This window comes from Haliotis rufescens, unplaced genomic scaffold (genome assembly GCF_023055435.1).
Source record: "Haliotis rufescens isolate VD_foot unplaced genomic scaffold, xgHalRufe1.0.p SCAF_6, whole genome shotgun sequence".
Taxonomy (NCBI): domain Eukaryota; kingdom Metazoa; phylum Mollusca; class Gastropoda; order Lepetellida; family Haliotidae; genus Haliotis; species Haliotis rufescens.
The window spans coordinates 10381839-10403791 of record NW_025964334.1 but is presented as its reverse complement, the minus strand read 5'-3'; the positions used below and the strand labels follow the sequence as shown (position 1 = coordinate 10403791).

Sequence of the window (21953 nt, the reverse complement as noted above, 5' to 3'; positions counted from 1 at the left end):
GAATTTTTTAATTATCCGAGATACACACAGCTTGGAACTAATTAAAAACGTTAGGTTTATATTATGCTACATTTTGCGTCACGTAAAAGAAAAGAGAGTCATATTTTTTACAATTCAACTGTGGTTATATAATGCGAATTCTTGAAACAAATTTTTGTCACATGTACATGTAGATCCGGCTGGTGGAGATATTGTGAAATCTCATGTATCCGCATCGCTGAGTGTCATCTGACTAAACCTATCACAATCCTACGCCAAGATCCTGGTATATGAAGGAATATACACAAGAAAATATATCTGCTGTTGCTGTCATATTATGATCCAGTATCAAGGATATACATATATCGTGTCATATTATGATCCATTTTCAAGGATATACATATATCCTGTCATATTATGATCCAGTATCAAGGATATACATATATCGTGTCATATTATGATCCAGTATCAAGGATATACATATATCGTGTCATATTATGATCCATTTTCAAGGATATACATATGTCGTGTCATATTATAATCCAGTACCAAGGATATACATATATCGTGTCATATTAGCAAATGGTACAGTTTTCCATGGGTGATATACGCAGCAGAAATTTGTTCTCAAGAAAGAACTTTAATTTTTTCAATTGCATTTCCAATATCTGAATTGATCATGAAGTAACTTAGAGATATACATACTATGTCATGTCACCTTCCAATACCGGAGGGCGGTCGGGTAGCCTAGTGGTTAAAGCGTTAGCTCGTCACGCCGAAGACCCGGGTTCGATTCCCGACATGGGTACAATGTGTGAAGCCCATTTCTGGTGTCCCCCGCCGTGATGTTGCTGGAATATTGCTAAAAGCGGCGTAAAACTATACTCACTCACTCCAATACTGGATTATGCAGGAAATGCATGAAGCAGGAGGGTTTTCTCCACATCAAGATTTATGTTTTCGAAATTTTCAATTTTGGATAACTGTTTTATCAATATGTCATCTTTTCATACAATATACAAAGAATATATCAAATATGACACATTGACAGTATATGACAATACTGGTTTCCCTAGGAGATATTACACTAAGAACCAAACCAATTTGATATTCTAGGGTGGGGAAGGGGGCCTTGGGTTGTTGTTTTTTTAAAAAAGAATTTTTATCTCCGGTGTTACCAAAACAATAAATTGTTAGCTCGGCCGGATGTGCTGTAGATGATGTGTTGAACTGTTCGTTTCCTCATTTCAATTAAAACAATTGTGTGTTTTGAAACTTCATCTTGAAACATATTCTGTCTGCATCAAGAATCTCCCTATAAAAACGTGGGTCCCTTATAACATAATTCCCCAAAAGGAGATACATATTTTTAATTTTGGTTAACTGTATGATCAATATGTCATTGTGTCATGGAATGTCCAAGAGATATATCAAGTATCTCACACTACGATACAAAACTGCCTTCCACAGTTGATATACACAGTAGCAAATGTGTCTTTAGGTGGACATATATGTGTTGTACAATGCTGGACAACTTCAACCAGTACCCAGAAGATATACATAATGTCATATGAGATACACACGGCAGAATACGTTTCTGCAGATTCGTCAGTACAAGGTTGATGTATTTCAATTTTCATTGAAATACAGCATACTTGCCAGAGTTTGACCTGTTATGATCTTAGAATACTCCAATTAGTGCACAGTCATTGAAAACAAGTTATATATATATTGTAGCAGGGACCCCGAGATTAGCGGCCATAACATTTCCGAGTCCCGTGATGGGATTCGAACCACGGACCCTCTGATCAGAGGTCGGACGCCTTGTCCACATGATCAAAGAGGTTAATCCCGTCAGCAAGCTGACAAGGTAAGGATGTCATCTGTGGGATGACAGAGGTCGGACGCCTTGTCCACATGACCAAAGAGGTTAATCCCGTCAGCAAGCTGACAAGGTAAGGATGTCATCTGTGGGATGACTCTACGCCCTGCTACAATATTAATGTTCACATCGTTTGTGTTCATTCTAGATGTTTAGTACATGTATATTACGCTGCCGTAACAATATAGTTATAACGATCTCGATATTTCTTGATTCATAATCACATTGTAATGATGTAGTCGAAATCGCACAATGAAGATATTTTATATGATTATGGAAAGGGTTTTGTCTCTTTTTTGTTTTAAACGTGTAACAGTTTAATATTTGTTAATGATATTGGATGACTAATAAAATAGGTACGTGCAGCAAAGGATGACATCTTCTTAAAATGCACAACTCTCTCACACACGAACTTCTTCTGTGTAGGATATATTTGTGCACATGTTTAAGTATAATTACATCTTGTTTAATAAACTCAGATATAATCCAGACTTAAAAGATAGCATATTTACTTCCTAAATATACTTAAAAATTTGCTGTCTTTGGAGGAGGAGATGTAATGCCTGCATATTCAAATGCAGAACGTTTTGCGGTGAGATTCTGTTCACGAGGTACCAGGATTTACATTCTGACGAAATACATTGAAATCCAATTTATATTTAAGAGCATATTAATAATTCCACTCAGCATAACACGAAAAGCGACATAATACAGACAATGAGGATGTTCATCAATAATTTGCTACGCATTTAAGTAATTGCCACCATTGAAGAGAGTGGGCGGATGCGAATTTACACCGCAAGTTGGGGTCTTCTTGGAACCAACAGCATCAGAGAGCCAATACAACTGCGAACCGGTTAATTTGAAACGAGCTTCTTTGGAGTTCCTGGTATAGTCGTGACTTTTTCCATGCGTAACGTGTGTTTGTTGTTTAACAACTTACTCATCAATATTCCAGCTCTATGGCAGCGGCCTGTAAATAATGGAGTATGGGCAAGACAATCAAGTGATTGATATTATGAGCATTGCCCCGTAGGGGTATGACAAGACGCAAGTCATAGAGCCTGATCTCGATCCATTTAGTTACTGAGATCCTGTTCGAACCAAGAGTACCTATGATCTGGATGCGTAGCGATACAGCAATGATGAAGTCGTCCACAAACTGGAGCCACAAAGCATCATGTTTAATCGTTATCTCTTTACCATTTACTGTATCTCAAAACTACCTTTCTGTACATCTGCATGGACCAAACAACCGCTCGCTAAATCGTTTAATTCGATGTAACAGAAAAATCTTTAACAACTCTATGGTGTAATGTTGGTACTCTGCTTATATCGAACGCATCACTCGACATATATTAGCTGCGGTAACCGCATCTCTGGTACTCCCTATTTAACCATTGTGATAGTGACTATCGCTACACAGACCTACGGGTTGTCCCACCGTGTTTTTTCTGTATCGCATCGCACTTTATATGCTTCAGCAAAGTGTTTGAGTCGTGGCAATAGGATTCACATACTAAGACACCTGCTTACCTTCAAATACGACAATTATACTTTTGATCGAGCAACAATGTACTGTAAACTACGGTTATAACGAATTCGAAGGGACCACTAACTTTAGTTTGTTATAACCGTAGTTCGTTATAAACATATATACAGCATAACTATAGCAAATAGTCGGGACAAAAAAATCAGTTCGTTATATCCGTCAGTTCGGTATAAGCGTGTTTCTATAAACGTACTTTACTGTATTTACTTATCGTGTTACCGGGCCGGTAAAGATTTCTCATACAAATCTGTACCCTCTCGGTGATTCCTATCCTATAAGTACACAAAAGGTTGCATGATCGAACATATAAGTACCCATATTTGAAGGCTAGTGTTTCAGGGATCAAATCGTGTTGCAGTTTTCGTGAGATTATGATTCATGGACATTATGTCAGGGTTGTTGGTGCGGTATGTTCCGAATCGGGAATCAAGCAGGAAAACACCACGGCACAGCCCGTAAATCTTTCTTGCGACAAGTCAATATCAGAACTGTTTATAGGGACCAGCACAGAGATACAGTTACACCAGATAGATATATGCGATGGGAGCCAGAACTTCGGGACAACGAGGTTTCGCAGTATGTTAACTAAGAAGAAGAAGAAGAAGGAAGAGAAGAAGAAGAAGGCGTAGACGAAGAAGCAGAAGAAGAAGGAGAAGAAGAAGAAGAAAGAAGAAGGAAGAGAAGAAGAAGAAGGCGTAGAAGAAGAAGCAGAAGGAGAAGAAGAAGAAAGAAGAAGAAGAGGAAGAAGAAGAAGGCGTAGAAGAAGAAGTAGAAGAAGCAGAAGGAGAAGAAGAAAGAAGAAGAAGTCGAAGAAGAAGCAGAAGGATAAGAAGAAGAAGGAGAAGAAGAAAGAAGAAGAAGAAGAGGAAGAAGCAGAAGGAGAAGAAAAAAGAAGAAGAAGTCGAAGAAGAAGCAGAAGGATAAGAAGGAGAAGGAGAAGAAGAAAGAAGAAGAAGAGGAAGAAGAGGAAGAAGAAGAAGAAGGAGCAGAAGGAGCAGAAGAAGAAGAGACTACTGGAGAGTGCCTACTGCCAGGCATATTACACTGCCGGACAAAAGAGAGTATGCGCTTCAAACCACACACTTCACTCTGCTCATTACTGTGTACTGTGCAAAGGTGACCAACATGTTCCTTGAGGCGTCATGACCACGTCACCTTTTGTGAGATACTCACTGATATGAAGAATGAAATATCGTATGTGATACCCGTATGAAATACATCACCATCGAATACCCATTTCTTGTTTGTTTGATTAGCCACCTTCAAACACGGGAGAGTACTTTCTTATGCCCAGCAGTGTATATTCTGACGCAGGTCTGAGACAGAACGTTCAAACTAGTAGCTCGCGGCGCGAACTTCTCTTTAACAGTCTTCTGAGTCACTGCTAAACGCGCAAAAAGTTGTTTTATCTCCAGATAATGTGTGTTGTCAAGCGTGTAACTCTGGATAAATCCAAATGTGAAGGGGAGTCAATGTGTCGTTTTGATAAAGCAAGATGAATGTATTTGGAATGAGTTTAGCCCAGAATACATTTGATGCAGGAGTTACTGAGTGCTTCAAAATTGTAAAGAACAAAATGCAGTTATATCTTTTTAACGGGTGTGTTTGGAATAGATTACATTACAAGTTCCGCTTCAGTGATATTTCATACTGGTTTCATGAAACGGAATGATTAATACATTTTGTAATCCCAAGTTTCGAAGTGATGATTTCCGAGCGAGGTAGATTTCAAGGTTATTATCATTAGGACGTAAGAATGCAGCAAAGAGGGTTTGGGTGATCCTGGCACAGTCAGGCTGGTTAGGCGCATCATCAACTCATTGCCCTCTACACGCAGCCCAGACAGCGAATGGTACAGGAAGCTCTGCCTACTCACCCAAAACTTTTCGGAGTATGTGAAGACCCCCCAACACTGCAGCCTTCTGCATTACCCAGATTGTCAGAAGGGCTGTAATCCGGGTACTCTCCCAATGTCAGTCAACAGACTGGGTGGTACCAAACATAAGGCTCCGAGAACAATGGTGGAGTCTTGTTTTCCTCATGAGTCACAACACAATTCTACCATGAGGAGCCTCCACATTAATCAAACCACGCTCTCCCATCATAATTGTTCATATAAGAGATTGAGGGAAGAGCGGGGGTGGTGGGTTAATCAAACCAAACCCTCCCTTTATAATCGTGAAGACGGTAATAACAGGATCGAGCCACGCCAAGTCGCTTAAGATACTGTGTTTGTGCCAAAGCTGGGCATCCATTGACAATGTGTTGGACAGTCTCATTAAATTTATTGCACGATCTACATTTCATATTGACATTGTAATGCAAAATCGCTCATTGACGGTTTGGGTTGGGAAGTTGACTGGTCCTGAGCAGCAAATAGAAAGCCGTGAAGTATTCGATATATTTTGACTAAACCCTTTACCGCAAATTGTTTCTGGCAAGGTATCATCTCACTATAACGAAACTTGATTTATCATATTTCGTGAAATATCCATTTTCCTATGATTACAAATCAGATGTTACTTTATTTATTTACAGACAGAGTCGTCCGTATATCCGTCCAGGCCACACCAAATGAAGAACAACGTTCGTGCCACCTTGCAGACGACCTTTACCTTCAAATGCAAGGCCGCAATGTATCGATAACTCTACATCTACAACATGAGCCACACCACGACACCAGAGCCCCCATTCCTGTGTTCGGGAGGAAGGCGAATGGGCAATCCGTCTCCAGGTTCTGGCAACAGATAACAACTAAATGGGTGAGACTGTAATATGCAAATAACTGTGTTGTCAGCGGAAGAAATTCCCAAAACGTTTTGAAATGATCCCGTAGTTTGCGCGTAGCCTCAAATGGCCACCTCCTAGTGGTAATCATCAAATGTTTGTTTGTTTATTTCTTTTTTGTTCAACGCCGCACACAGCAATATTACAGCTATATGACCGCGCTGTTTTAAATATTCAAGTCTGGACCAGATAAATCAGTGACTGATATCATGAGCATCGATCTACTCAGCGAGGCTGACCACCCGATCCCGACAGTAGTCTCTTATGACGACCCTATTTGCCTCTACCCTCTACCGGATCTTCACGGGTCCATCATATGTAATAATCTTATTGTTGATATGGAAACAGAAAGAAACCTCTTCATGCTCTCCCCAAAAGTTACCTGAGCTATGTCTTATGTGAAATTCGGCAAAAAAATTGAAAATACGATAGATCCCGTCTGATTTTAGACAAAAAATTAACTCGGTAGCAGTTGGTTTAGGGACGGACCAAACCACACCAGGAAGTGGCTTACAACACTGATATCTTATATCGATTACGCTCACGTCTCGGAACATGAAATACCCACTGTGACGAAACCACAACTGAAACACATATGTGTCCACCACACTGTTCCGCGGGGATAGTCAGATCACTTACAAGATAAACAATTTCTGCGTACTTCGTGCTTCGTGGTGTATCATGCAAGTACATCGGGGCGGTGTTATAACCTTGTGGTTAAAGGGTTCGATCGTCACTACAGACCGGGGTTCGATTCCTTACGTGGTTACTAGTGACACCACACTCGTTCACTCACTCACTCGGGTGCATCAGGTGCAAAAGGTATTTGGTACATTAGGATGGTGCAACATGGACACTAGGTGTAGGAGAAGGTGCATCATGGACACTAGATGTAGGAGAGGGAACAACATGGACACTAGATGTAGGAGAAGGGGCAACTTGGACACTAGGTGTAGGAGAAGGTGCACCATGGACACTAGATGTAGGAGAGGGGATCACATGGACACTAGATGTAGGAGAGGGGGCAACAATGGCACTAGATGTAGGAGAAGGTGCACCATGGACACTAGATGTAGGAGAGGGGACAACATGGACACTAGATGTAGGAGAGGGGACAACATGGACACTAGATGTAGGAGAGGGGACACAATGGACACTAGATGTAGGAGAAGTGCAACATGGACACTAGATGTAGGAGAGATGGCAACATGGACACTAGATGTAGGAGAGGGGACACCATGGACACTAGATGTAGCAGAGGGGACACCATGGACACTAGATGTAGGAGAAGGTGCAACATGGACACTAGATGTAGGAGAGGGGACACCATGGACACTAGATGTAGGAGAAGGTGCAACATGGACACTAGATGTAGGAGAAGGGACACCATGGACACTAGATGTAGGAGAAGGTGCAACATGGACACTAGATGTAGGAGAGATGGCAACATGGACACTAGATGTAGGAGAGGGAACAACATGGACACTAGATGTAGGAGAGGGGACACCATGGACACTAGATGTAGGAGAAGGTGCAACATGGACACTAGATGTAGGAGAAGGGACACCATGGACACTAGCTGTAGGAGAAGGTGCAACATGGACACTAGATGTAGGAGAGGTGGCAACTTGGACACTAGATGTAGGAGAAGGTGCAACATGGGCACTAGATGTAGGAGAAGTCACCTCTCCTACATCTAGTGTCCATGTTGCCCCCTCTCCTACACCTAGTGTCCATGGTGCACCTTCTCCTACACCAAGTGTCCATGTTGCCACCTCTCCTACACCTAGTGTCCATGGTGCACCTTCACTAGATGTAGGAGAAGGGGCAACATGGGCACTAGATGTAGAAGGGGCAACATGGGCACTAGATGTAGGAGAAGGGTACACATGGACACTAGGTGTAGGAGAAGGGTAAACATGGACACTAGGTGTAGGAGAGGGGACAACATGGGCACTAGGTGTAGGAGAGGGGACAACATGGACACTAGATGTAGGAAAGGGGACAACATGGACACTAGGTGTAGGAAAGGGGACAACATGGGCACTAGGTGTAGGAGAAGGGACAACATGGGCACTAGATGTAGGAAAGGGGACAACATGGACACTAGGTGTCGGAGAAGGGGCAACATGGACACTAGGTGTAGGAGAGGGGGCAACCCTGGACACTAGATGTAGGAGAGGTGACAACATGGACACTAGATGTAGGAGAAGGGGCAACATGGACACTAGATGTAGGAGAGGGGGCAACCCTGGACACTAGATATAGGAGGAGGGAAAACATGGACACTAGATGTAGGAGAAAGGGCAACAATGCCACTAGGCACAAGAGAAGGGTAAACATGGACACTAGGTGTAGGAGAAAGGGTAAACATGGACACTAGGTGTAGGGGAAAGGGAAAAAATGGACACTAGGTGTAGGGGAAGGGGCAACATGGACACTAGATGTAGGAGAAGGGGCAACATGGTCACTAGGCACAAGAGAAGGGTAAACATGGACACTAGGTGTAGGGGAAGGGTAAACATGGACACTAGCTGTAGGGGAAGGGGCAACATGGACACTAGGTGTAGGAGAAGGGGCAACATGGACACTTGGTGTAGGAGAAGGGGCAACATGGACACTAGGTGTAGGAGAGGGGGCAACATGGACACTAGGTGTAGGAGAAGGGGCAACATGGACACTTGGTGTAGGAGAAGGGGCAACATGGACACTAGGTGTAGGAGAGGGGGCAACATGGACACTAGCTGTAGGAGAAGGGTAAACATGGACACTAGGTGTAGGAGAAGGGGCAACATGGACACTAGATGTAGGAGAAGGGTAAACATGGACACTAGATGTAGGAGAAGGGGCAACATGGACACTAGATGTAGGAGAAGGGTAAACATGGACACTAGCTGTAGGAGAAGGGTAAACATGGACACTAGGTGTAGGAGAAGGGGCAACATGGACACTAGATGTAGGAGAAGGGACACCATGGACACTAGAAGTAGGAGAAGGGGCAACTTGGACACTAGATGTAGGAGAAGGGTAAACATGGACACTAGGTGTAGGAGAAGGGGCAACATGGACACTAGATGTAGGAGAAGGGGCAACATGGACACTAGATGTAGGAGAAGGGTAAACATGGACACTAGGTGTAGGAGAAGGGTAAACATGGACACTAGGTGTAGGAGAAGGGGCAACATGGACACTAGGTGTAGGAGAGGGGACAACATGGGCACTAGGTGTAGGAGAGGGGACAACATGGACACTAGATGTAGGAAAGGGGACAACATGGACACTAGGTGTAGGAAAGGGGACAACATGGGCACTAGGTGTAGGAGAAGGGACAACATGGGCACTAGATGTAGGAAAGGGGACAACATGGACACTAGGTGTCGGAGAAGGGGCAACATGGACACTAGGTGTAGGAGAGGGGGCAACCCTGGACACTAGATGTAGGAGAGGTGACAACATGGACACTAGATGTAGGAGAAGGGGCAACATGGACACTAGATGTAGGAGAGGGGGCAACCCTGGACACTAGATATAGGAGGAGGGAAAACATGGACACTAGATGTAGGAGAAAGGGCAACAATGCCACTAGGCACAAGAGAAGGGTAAACATGGACACTAGGTGTAGGAGAAGGGACAACATGGACACTAGATGTAGGAGAAGGGTAAACATGGACACTAGGTGTAGGAGAAGGGTAAACATGGACACTGGGTGTAGGAGAAGGGTAAACATGGACACTAGGTGTAGGAGAAGGGGCAACATGGACACTAGATGTAGGAGAAGGGTAAACATGGACACTAGATGTAGGGGAAGGGACACCATGGACACTAGCTGTAGGGGAAGGGGCAACATGGACACTAGGTGTAGGAGAAGGGGCAACATGGACACTTGGTGTAGGAGAAGGGGCAACATGGACACTAGGTGTAGGAGAGGGGGCAACATGGACACTAGGTGTAGGAGAAGGGGCAACATGGACACTTGGTGTAGGAGAAGGGGCAACATGGACACTAGGTGTAGGAGAGGGGGCAACATGGACACTAGCTGTAGGAGAAGGGTAAACATGGACACTAGGTGTAGGAGAAGGGGCAACATGGACACTAGATGTAGGAGAAGGGTAAACATGGACACTAGATGTAGGAGAAGGGGCAACATGGACACTAGATGTAGGAGAAGGGTAAACATGGACACTAGCTGTAGGAGAAGGGTAAACATGGACACTAGGTGTAGGAGAAGGGGCAACATGGACACTAGATGTAGGAGAAGGGACACCATGGACACTAGAAGTAGGAGAAGGGGCAACTTGGACACTAGATGTAGGAGAAGGGTAAACATGGACACTAGGTGTAGGAGAAGGGGCAACATGGACACTAGATGTAGGAGAAGGGGCAACATGGACACTAGATGTAGGAGAAGGGTAAACATGGACACTAGGTGTAGGAGAAGGGTAAACATGGACACTAGGTGTAGGAGAAGGGGCAACATGGACACTAGATGTAGGAGAAGGGGCAACATGGACACTAGATGTAGGAGAAGGGTAAACATGGACACTAGGTGTAGGAGAAGGGTAAACATGGACACTGGGTGTAGGAGAAGGGTAAACATGGACACTAGGTGTAGGAGAAGGGGCAACATGGACACTAGATGTAGGAGAAGGGTAAACATGGACACTAGATGTAGGGGAAGGGACACCATGGACACTAGATGTAGGGGAAGGGACACCATGGACACTTGGTGTAGGAGAAGGGTAAACATGGACACTAGATGTAGGGGAAGGGGTAACATAGAGAGTAGGTGCAGGAAAAGGGGCTGCATTAAAAGGTCAAATTGATTAGGCAAAAGTTGTTTAAATTACAACTCTCTTTCCATAAACATATATATGCAGACAGCGGACAGTATTAAACATTGAAATATGTAACTAGCATACAAACTTCAGTACTTCCATGAAAATAGTAACATTAACAATATTATATAAACTATTTGTGTGGTGAATGATATATACTAGTAATCATTTGAGATATTATGGTAAAACAACAAATGTGAAATAAGAGAATAACAATTGTATTAAATAAAAATATTAATAAAATCGCTTTTTTGACTTAATCGCTTTTTAATGTGAAGATGTTTTGTGTTAGTGAGCCTGAATTATCACCATAAGGAATTGTCTGGATCGAGACTTGGCGTCCTTCTGATAAAATCATATTCGTGCTATTGCTGCTGACAAAACACACGACCAACGAATGTTCACAAAAAAAGAATGAGGACATCTAGATAACTATATTTATATCCTTCGATGTGATGGGCTATTATTTTGTTTTCATTTTTACAGATACCTTTATCCCAACTTGTACCGTACGTGTTACTACTGAACCCACATCTGTATATTAGTCCTAATTTCATAAATTTGCTTATAATCTATATGATTTCCAAGACCTAGGTTATTTAAGTACTACTGAAAACTGAATTTTGCTTCGTTTTTATAACTGACATGTTAGCCTTTGAATATTTATTACGAGCAAGTATTTTAATCTGGTCTTTGGTATTTTATTCTGTGATGTCGTCTTAACCAATATTCGTGTACCAGTAGGTTCCCCACGTCGTCAGTCAAACCTTAGTTTAATGCCTGACAAGGAAACACCTTTACCACAAGGCTTCCACGGGTTATTTATTGAGCAGGGTTTAACGCCGCCTGGCAATCATGTGGTAGTCTCTTCGCACAGAATCGTTATCCAACAATGAGTAAGCTCCGATTGATTTTGCTAATTAAGAATTACATATTAATGTCTACAATGTCGCAGTCAATGTGAACTTCTGTTTCGCTCACAATGTTCTACATAGATCACCTGACGAACGCAAACAGCTGTACAGAGTTGCGTCCCTTAGTCGTGCCAGGGTCCGTTGATTTTGGGTTCGTATCCCGATTTCGTACCAACTATGCTCCTTGGTTTATTGCCCCCATACGCTCTTGGGTTTCACCAAAGGAATATAAAAGGCGTGCGTCGTTCACTCACTCACTCAACCACCCGCACACTCACTCACGCACTCACCTACGCATTCACCCACTCATTCAATCATAGAAACACGTAAGACTTAGTTGAGTATCCCCCCCCCCCCCCCCCCCCCCCCACCCCCCACCCCCCCAGGACAGGAAACAAGACAATGGGAATGAAGTGTACATTATCCGTAATGTATCTAAATATAACTCATTGAATCATCCAGCTAACCCAGAAGGAAATATAAACTTGGGATTTCTCAAGAGGGTATTGCGTTAGCGTCCCCGCGCATGCGGGTTACGTAAATGTTGACCCGTGAAGGTCCGGAGAAGGACAGGTCTTCAGCAACCCATTCTTGCCGTAAAAGGCGACTGTGCTTGTCGTAAGAGGCGACTAACGGGATCGGGTGGTCAGGCTCGCTGACTTGGTTGATGCATGTCATTGTATCCCAATTGCGTGGATCGATGCTCATGATATCAGTCATTGGATTGTCTGGTCCAGACTCGATTATTTACAGACCGCCGTCATATAGCTGGAATATTGCTGAGTGCGGCGTTAAACAACAAACTACTTCTACTGTCATAACTTCTACTACTACGACTACTACTACTACTACCACCACCACCACCACCACCACCACCACTACTACTACTACTACTACTACTACTACTGCTACTACTACCACTGCTGCTGTGCGGCGTTATATAATAAACCAACCAACCAACCAACATGCATGTTGGTTGTGTATTTTTTGCTGGTTGTGCAAAAGAACTTATCATTCCCACAAACATAGAGGTGGCCCAGTTTATCTGCTTTTTCTTCTTTTCCCGTTGTGTTTGCGATGTACAATCTCGATAATCCGGACTATGCGGTTTCCGTCGAAATCGTCAAGATATATAAAATGTCGGATTACTGAATACTTAAACAGAGTAATGCCCTTCATTTTCAAGGAGTATTGTCCTTCATTTTCACAAAGTAAAGTCCTTTGTTTACAAAGTAATGCCCTTTTGGAATTTACAGACTAATATTTCATTTATTTACAGAGTAATGTCCTTAATATGTACAGACCAATGACCTATGTATTTACAGGGTTATGAGCCCGTATTTTCGATATTTCATTGCATCAAAAGTTCACGAACAGCATGCGATTTAAAATAAGACTGTTATATCATTTGACAACGATCATCGATCACGCTCCGGAATATGGGCTCTGCTTTTTCCAATATGATTCATGTAGTTAATCCAGAACATCTATCAATAGGATGACGTCGTCTGTAACTACTGACATGACTGTAGAATTCTTTCAATAAATAGTTATGCTTCAGACTGTTGGACATTTTCTACCACGAAATTACAACATGGTGTTTGTTAGTCTCTCTCTCTCTCTCTCTCTCTCTCTCTCTCTCTCTCTCTCTCTCTCTCTCGCTCTCTCTCTCTCTCGCTCTCTCTCTCTCTCTCGCTCTCTCTCTCTCTCTCTCTCTCTCTCTCTCTCTCTCTCTCTCTCTCTCTCACACACACACACACACACGTACTCACACAAACTGGCATGACCTTTGATGGGAAAATGGTGAATTTCTAATCACATGGAAGTATCGTCCCTGTGAGAACCAGAAATGAATTGTTCAAATAGGTGTTTTTTTTGCTTTCGATTTCTTTTGCAATGTCCTTAAACCATTGCATATGATACCTTTGTTCCGCGTGACATGGGTGCTGTAACGGAAACAATCTTCAGTGGTATGTTGTGACTCACAATGACGCTGACCTTTGTAATTCCTGAAAACACTGCATGGACTGCTTTAAATACGAAACAAAACGAAAGGTTTCTGGAAAACAAAACACGTGAGGAATATTTTGTACTTGTAAAACAGCTGCAAAACTGTACCCGTGTGAAATCGTAGAACTGACTTAAATAAACGCATGTGTTTTTGTACTTATTTTCGCGTGTGTTTTCAGAGATCCTACGAAGATGTCCATCGAACCAGCTCCCTTGAAGTCGCATGCTCCATGACAGAATCTAGACCATTGTATCGAATAGTGCGTATAATAATAATAAAAAGTTCTGGGTGGGTTTGACCAGGTAGCGCTTCCTGGGAGAAGTCCCATTCGCTGTCTGGACTGTACGTTGAAGGGGCACGGGCCCTCAGCTGATGATGAGCCTTATAATAATAATCATAATAATCATAATAATCATAATGATGATGATGATAATAATAAAACAGCGTTATCACTATCCTCCGCCAGATATATATTAACCTTTATGTCCTATTTTCAGTCTGGGTTTGTGATCGTTGGCGGCCAACTATACCGCCTGAAGCCATTGGAAGGGGGTGCATCCTCCCGCCATGTTCATCATCTGGTTCCTTTGTCGGAAGTCTCCAATACTGAAAAAATAGGTATTTTTCGTTAAAATCTATTTGTATTTTTGTAAGCATGTCAGTAAATAATAAATATTTAATTCTTTATTTATATACTCATAAACGAAACCTTATCATCCTATGCAATACGATTAAACAATATGTACTTTAAACCTCAATACGCCAAGTCTACAAATGCATATGCAGTAATTGGCTCTTTATTAATATACGTTTATGTCCTAAGATCGAGTTGTTAACGTCATATTACTTTCTGTATTCATTGTTTGTTATCTATGTTTATTCCAGAATATCATCAGCAACACAACCCTCGATTTCGGCAGAGACGAGAAGTAGTCCCAGAGTACAACATTGACGTTTTAGTAATAGTAGATTATCAGCTTTTTCAGCAGTGAGTATCCTCTATCAGTAATGAGAATGTGCTTTGTCAGTCGAGCCAGGATATGACCCATTCCAAGGAGCCCTAAACACACTTCAATATATCCGAAGTTCGTATTGTCTGATATATATATAAATAATAACTAAGGTCGGTGACGTTGGAATAGTGTGTGGTTGCTTGGGCGTTGGTTTGATGGCGCACGAGATCGCGCGTTTGTATGTGTGTGTGTGTATGGATGAGTGCGTGAGTGGGTGAGTGTGTGGGTGAGTTGCTGCGTGAGTTTGTCGTTGTGTGAGTGTGTGGTTGTGGATGTGTGGGTTAGTTGTTGTGTGCGTGTGTGGTTGTGGGTGAGTGGGTGTGTGTTTGTCGTTGTGTGAGTGTGTGGGTTAGTTTTTGCATGTTTTGAGTGTGTCGGGGAGTGGGTATGTGGGTAAGTTGGTGTGTGGTTGTGTGGGTGACTGCGTGTATGAGTGCGTGGTTGTGGGTGAGTGGGTGTGTGAGTTTGTGAGTGTGTCGGTGAATCAGTGTGTGAGTTAGTTGGTGTGTGGTTGTGGGTGAGTGGGTGTGTGATTTTGTGGTTGTGGGTGAGTGGGTGTGTGAGTTTGTGAGTGTGTCGGTGAATCAGTGTGTGAGTTAGTTGGTGTGTGGTTGTGGGTGAGTGGGCGTGTGAGTTTGTGAGTGTGTCGGTGAATCAGTGTGTGAGTTAGTTGGTGTGTGGTTGTGGGTGAGTGGGTTTGTGAGTTTGTGAGTTTGTGAGTGTGTCGGTGAATCAGTGTGTGAGTTAGTTGGTGTGTGGTTGTGGGTGAGTGGGTGTGTGAGTTTGTGAGTTTGTGAGTGTGTCGGTGAATCAGTGTGTGAGTTAGTTGGTGTGTGGTTGTGGGTGAGTCGGTGTGTGAGTTTGTGAGTGTGTCGGTGAATCAGTGTGTGAGTTAGTTGTTGTGTGGTTGTGGGTGAGTGGGTGTGTGAGTTTGTGAGTGTGTCGGTGAATCAGTGTGTGAGTTAGTTGGTGTTTGGTTGTGGGTTAGTGGGTGTGTGAGTTTGTGAGTGTGTCGGTGAATCAGTTTGTGAGTTAGTTGTTGTGTGGTTGTGGGTGAGTGGGTGTGTGAGTTTGTGAGTGTGTCGGTGAATCAGTGTGTGAGTTAGTTGGTGTGTGGTTGTGGGTGAGTTGGTGTGTGAGTTTGTGAGTGTGTCGGTGAATCAGTGTTTGAGTTAGTTGGTGTGTGTTTGTGGGTGAGTGGGTGTGTGAGTTTGTGAGTGTGTCGGTGAATCAGTGTGTGAGTTAGTTGGTGTGTGGTTGTGGGTGAGTTGGTGTGTGAGTTTGTGAGTGTGTCGGTGAATCAGTGTGTGAGTTAGTTGGTGTGTGGTTGTGGGTTAGTGGGTGAGTGAGTTTGTGAGTTTGTGAGTGTGTCGGTGAATCAGTGTGTGAGTTAGTTGGTGTGTGGTTGTGGGTGAGTCGGGGTGTGAGTTTGTGAGTGTGTCGTTGAATCAGTGTGTGAGTTAGTTGGTGTGTGGTTGTGGGTGAGCGGGTGGGTGAGTTTGTGAGTGTGTCGGTGAATCAGTGTGTGAGTTAGTTGTTGTGTGGTTGTGGGTGAGTGGGTGTGTGAGTTTGTGAGTGTGTCGGTGAATCAGTGTGTGAGTTAGTTGGTGTGTGGTTGTGGGTGAGTGGGTTTGTGAGTTTGTGAGTTTGTGAGTGTGTCGGTGAATCAGTGTGTGAATTAGTTGGTGTGTGGTTGTGGGTTAGTGGGTGTGTGAGTTTGTGAGTGTGTCGGTGAATCAGTGTGTGAGTTAGTTGGTGTGTGGTTGTGGGTTAGTGGGTGTGTGAGTTTGTGAGTGTGTCGGTGAATCAGTGTGTGAGTTAGTTGGTGTGTGGTTGTGGGTGAGTGGGTGTGTGAGTTTGTGAGTGTGTCGGTGAATCAGTGTGTGAGTTAGTTGTTGTGTGGTTGTGGGTGAGTGGGTGTGTGAGTTTGTGAGTGTGTCTGTGAATCAGTGTGTGAGTTAGTTGGTGTGTGGTTGTGGGTTAGTGGGTGGGTGAGTTTGTGAGTGTGTCGGTGAATCAGTGTGTGAGTTAGTTGGTGTGTGGTTGTGGCTGAGTGGGTGTGTGAGTTTGTGAGTGTGTCGGTGAATCAGTGTGTGAGTTAGTTGGTGTGTGGTTGTGGGTGAGTAGATGTGTGGGGGAGTGAGTTTGTGGTTATGGGTGAGTTGGTGTGTGAGTTTGTTGTTGTGGGTTTGTGGTTGTGGGTGAGTAAGTGTATGAGTTTGTGGTTATGGGTGAGTTGGTGTGTGAGTTTGTTGTTGTGGGTGATTTGATGTGTGGTTGTGGGTTATTGAGTGCATGAGTGTGTTGTTATGGGTGAGTAGATGTGAGGGGGAGTGAGTGTGTGTTATCTTAAGCCGCACTCAACAATGTTCCAGCTATAAGCCGCCGGACTGTTACGTCTGGATCAGACAATCCTGTGACCAATATTATGAGCAACAGTCCACACCAAGCCTGACTAGCCGATCCATTAGGTCTCCCATCGAGACCTGCATAAACTGCCAGGGACATTTTCTATCCCGGAACTCCCACGGGGCGACACAACAGAACGTAATAGAACCACTCTGTTTTCGTCATACGCTTTGGTGTTAGTCTAAATTGTGTCTAAATATGTTTCATTTTCTTCAACAGTTGGCGCAATTTTGTAACTGGGTCAGCCACAACAATAGATAAGACTAAATCAGATATCAAGACTTATATAGCGCTGGTTTTTAAAGGGGTGAGTGCCTGCTTCTTTCGTCATAATCCTCTTGTTTTTACATTTATTCATAAGTGAACAGTTTCATTTCATACTGGTTTGGAACTTCTCGGGTGGTTAAGTTTAGGACGTTGCAATTCGCCATGCGGAGTTGTGTCCCTTATTTGTCCAAGGATCTGTTTATCGAAGATTATAGGAGTGAGTGATTGAGTATGGTTTTACCCCGCTTTTAGCAATATTCCATCAATATCACGACAGAGGACACCAGAAATGGGCTTCACACTTTGAACCTGGGCCTGAAGCGTGACGAGCGAACGCTTTAACTGCTAGGCTACCCTATTGCCCCGAAGATTGTATGAAATCTCTCGGTATAAGTGTACTACTCGGGCTTTTCCTCCACATCAAGCTGACACGTCGTGAAATTGCTAAAATAATCTTGAAATTACTAAAATAATCTTGAAATTACTAAAATAATCTTGAAATTACTAAAATAATCTTGAAATCTCCGGGGTTAGATTAAGTTATTTTTCGTCGCAATTCACAACGCACATTTGCGCCCCTTGGGGTACCAGAACCTAGGTTTGTGGATTCGAAACCCGGTTTATCCTAATTATGTTTCACCACAGTTTTCAAAGCTGTGTGGAATAAGAAACTATACTATGCAGTTCGAGATACTGAAAACAAAGAACGGGGGATACTAAACGTTTTCCTGGTGTATATATTCTCTATGTTGTTTTATTCAGGTGAATGTTCGCTTCGCCAGCATCTCAGACTACAAAATCAATGTCAGAATCGTAGATATAATCATTGCGGAGGTAAGTCGATAGTGTGTTTGTTTTGCATTGTTTGTTTGTTTGTTTGTTTGTTTTTAGCTAAAATAGACCCCAAAACATTATGGAAAAGAACTTCTTCTTTAAGAGAATTTATGGATGTCAACTTCTTTATTATGAGGAACACAACGTTTTCGGAGTATATGCTTTCTCCTTCATCAGGTGAATGATGTGTTTGGGGAGAAGGAGTAAGCATATACCCCGAAAACGTTGTGTTCCTCATATACGGAAGTTGACATCTATACATTTTCTTCCTTATGTGTATTACTACTAAATGCCTTTCAAAGAACTTCTTTTTGTTTGCCATTTTAATACAGACATGATCATTTCATGCCGCCGTGTTCCATTCGTCCGGAATATCGATTTCCGGATTTGCACATTATATGTTTAGAGTAATGTCCCTTTAAAATCTGTCAAAATCTGATTCTGACCGATCCAGATTTATGTCAATACCGCAACACATAAACGGTTCTGATTTTACTACGGTGTTATTTCAAGTAATACTGGTGTCTTTCAAACGTATACTTCTTTCCAATAGTTTTATCTACTGTTATAATCACACTCAGCAGGACCTCTGCCTAAACCGGACTAAAATTTCGGTTGCACGGAAGTCCGGTTAAGACAGAGTTCATTTTAAACATTTTCAACTTTGATCGTCAAAAAAACGTTAAGTCCTAATAAACGGGGTTTCAGTGAACACGGTATAATTTTAAATATGTAATTTTTTTCTGTTTCTGTTTTAGACTGCCACGTCACCGACTGCAATACTCACAAGTCAGTTTGCAATTAGTAATAACGTAAATGCTAACAGTACATTGTTTGCTTTGCGAAACTATGTGGCATCCAATCAGCTTCCACAGAATGATCATGTGATGTTATTTACCGGGTAAGCATTTTAATTGTGTGTTTTCCCTTTGGATTTAGATATGCAGGTATAAACAATGTTCCGTTTTATCATGTGTTCTGACGGTGCATTATTTACTGATGGTGACTGTTCGTATTTTACAGTTAGACACGTAACCGAGTCACATTCTCTCAGCACAGATGACCCGTGAAGATTCCGGGGTAGAATAGGTCTTCAGCAACCCATGCTTGCCGTAAAAGGTGACTATGCTTGTCGTAAAAGGCGACTAACGGGATCGGATGGTCAGGCTCGCTGACTTGGTTGATGCATGTCATCGAACCCAATTGCATTGATCGATGCTCATGATATTAATCACTGGATTGTCTGGTTCAGACTCGATTATTTACAGACTGCCGTCATATAGCTGGAATATTGCTGAGTGCGGCGTTAAACAGCAAACCAACCAACCAACCAACCTAGCACAGATAAGAGGCACACGCGGCTACGCCAACAAGAGCGCCGCATCTCGCTGTGCAGAGTTGCGTCCTTTAGCTGTGCCAGGATCCTGTGATTGTGGGGTTCAATTCCAGATCTATTATGATGTTCGGCATGTCTATACCCATATTCATAGATTTCACCAAAGGTAAACGTCTAAGACCGGCATCACTTTAAATTTCCTCCCAAGCTGACACGTGATATTTCTGAAATACTGTTCAAGACGGCGTTAAATAAAAGCAACAAACAAATATTAATAATCATCAGAAATCTCTGCTTGAAGCAAAGAACCGTTGTACGATTCCGACTCCATGTGAAGCATGTGTTTATCAAACACAATGGGTGACTGTCAGAACGCCACAGACACCAGGTGTCTTTTGGTCTTGCTGTGATACTATCAGTTATATAATGCGTATCTATATCTTCGTGGATCACATATTTCATTTGTTTACTGGATTCGTTGTGTTTGTGTTCGTGCATATGCATATCCGTTAAAAATGATAACTTACTTTTAGACTAACATTTAGTCTATGAAAATCTTAAATTACACAATACTCTTCTTGACTCTAAAAATATTTTTTTTAAATTTCCCGATGCTGATTTTATACAGCTAGCTGGAGCTGGCTAGACTTGCTTTTGTATAGACTTGCTTCTAGAGTGTGTTTTGTTTCATAAAATAGATATATGCAACAGTCATGGTGCAGGACTAATTACTTTCCTTCCAGGTATGACATTTTCGGCTCTGACAATGGCGTTTTATTCAAGTACACCAAAGGTATTTTAGTATCATTCTTCTTATACTAACATTTTTAGAAGTAGTGGTAGCGTTAGTAGTTTTGTTTCCTTGTTTGTTGTTTAACGCCGCACTCAGCAATATTTGAGCTATATGATGGCGGTCTGTAATTAATCGAGTCTGGACCAGATAATGATTGACAACGTGAGCGTTAGTAGTAGTAGAGGTCCAACTTTGTTTACACACTGAACCAAAAACTGGGGTAATTATATTTTAGCGCCATGAACATGCACTTGATCAATGGAAACAGGATTGACTCTGACCAGAGTTACATATATATATATATATATGTGCAAATACAAGGAAACCAACTTAAAAATCACTCAACTACAGAAAATGACGACATAATTATTACATTGAAAAAAACATGCATGGGTGCGATAACATATCTTTTTAAAACAAATAGTGCAGTATTGCTACATATTTAGAAACCTAAAAAATACAACATTTATATCTATCCGACCTTTTCGCACCGCTTATTATAAGCCTACTTATATTTCAAATGTTTGAATATGACCCACTACTTCCTTGTCTCGTGGGGATGTAGGTGCTACATGTAAATCCTACACTAAATATAACTATAAAAAATATATTAATTATTATTTTTTGTAACGGATATAATCCTGCTACAATCTGTATAACCTGACTTGGCTACAAAGGTATGGGACGATAACCTTGGTGTCTCGTGCTGCGTGAGATCAAACGACACACCCATGTTATCAAGCAAGGCAGCTGTTAATGTATGTTCCCCGTTTAACCCTACTCTAGATGGCTAGAAGAAGATCAGTGACTCACCTGGCTACTCCTATAATGTACCGATATCTCACATGTACAGTGACCGCCTCCGTGGTCTAGTGGTAGAGCGTCCGCCCGGAGAGCGGAAGGTCCAGGGTTCGATCCCGGGCCGCGTCATACAAAAAGACGTTAAAAGATTGTACTTGTTACCCTGTCTGGCGCTCGGCATTAAGGGGCTAAAACAAGGACTGGTCGGCTCGGAGTCAGTATACTGTGTCTGAGTGGGGTATTCATGTTAAACTGCGGCATGGTATCTCAGTGAGCTAGCACTATAAATCGGCATCAGTCCGGACTAGTACAAGCAGCCACACACACACATCCACGTGCATGCACGTCGCTATATAAGTGCAATAATCTTGGACGCGACGTTAAACCCAATTTCACCTCACCTCACCTCACCTCACATGTACATGTATGTTGTTACTGTTTAACACAGTGAAAGTTCTTGCGTTGTTTAAATTTATATCTGTCGCTATTACCGTGTACTTGTTACAGGTGTCGGTTCATACGAAGTTAGTTATTTACATT

At 42.5% G+C, this 21953-nt stretch overlaps 1 protein-coding gene across 2 annotated transcripts in view; it reads left to right on the top strand.

The window, feature by feature from the left end:
* The window catches only part of LOC124151649 (A disintegrin and metalloproteinase with thrombospondin motifs 7-like), a 45043-nt gene that overhangs the window by 7789 nt on the left and 15301 nt on the right, over positions 1–21953 (top strand). Inside the window, exons 1-9 of one of the 2 annotated variants that reach the window (XM_048385693.1) lie at positions 4584–5304; positions 5952–6175; positions 14139–14219; positions 14458–14578; positions 14846–14948; positions 17602–17689; positions 18412–18483; positions 19242–19384; positions 20563–20612. In XM_048385693.1, coding sequence (XP_048241650.1) covers positions 6035–6175; positions 14139–14219; positions 14458–14578; positions 14846–14948; positions 17602–17689; positions 18412–18483; positions 19242–19384; positions 20563–20612 — 799 coding nt within the window. In that variant the 5' untranslated portion in view covers positions 4584–5304; positions 5952–6034. Of the gene's footprint in view, positions 1–4583; positions 5305–5951; positions 6176–14138; positions 14220–14457; positions 14579–14845; positions 14949–17601; positions 17690–18411; positions 18484–19241; positions 19385–20562; positions 20613–21953 lie in introns of those variants that run through there. The other variant, XM_048385692.1, reaches the window with a different exon arrangement.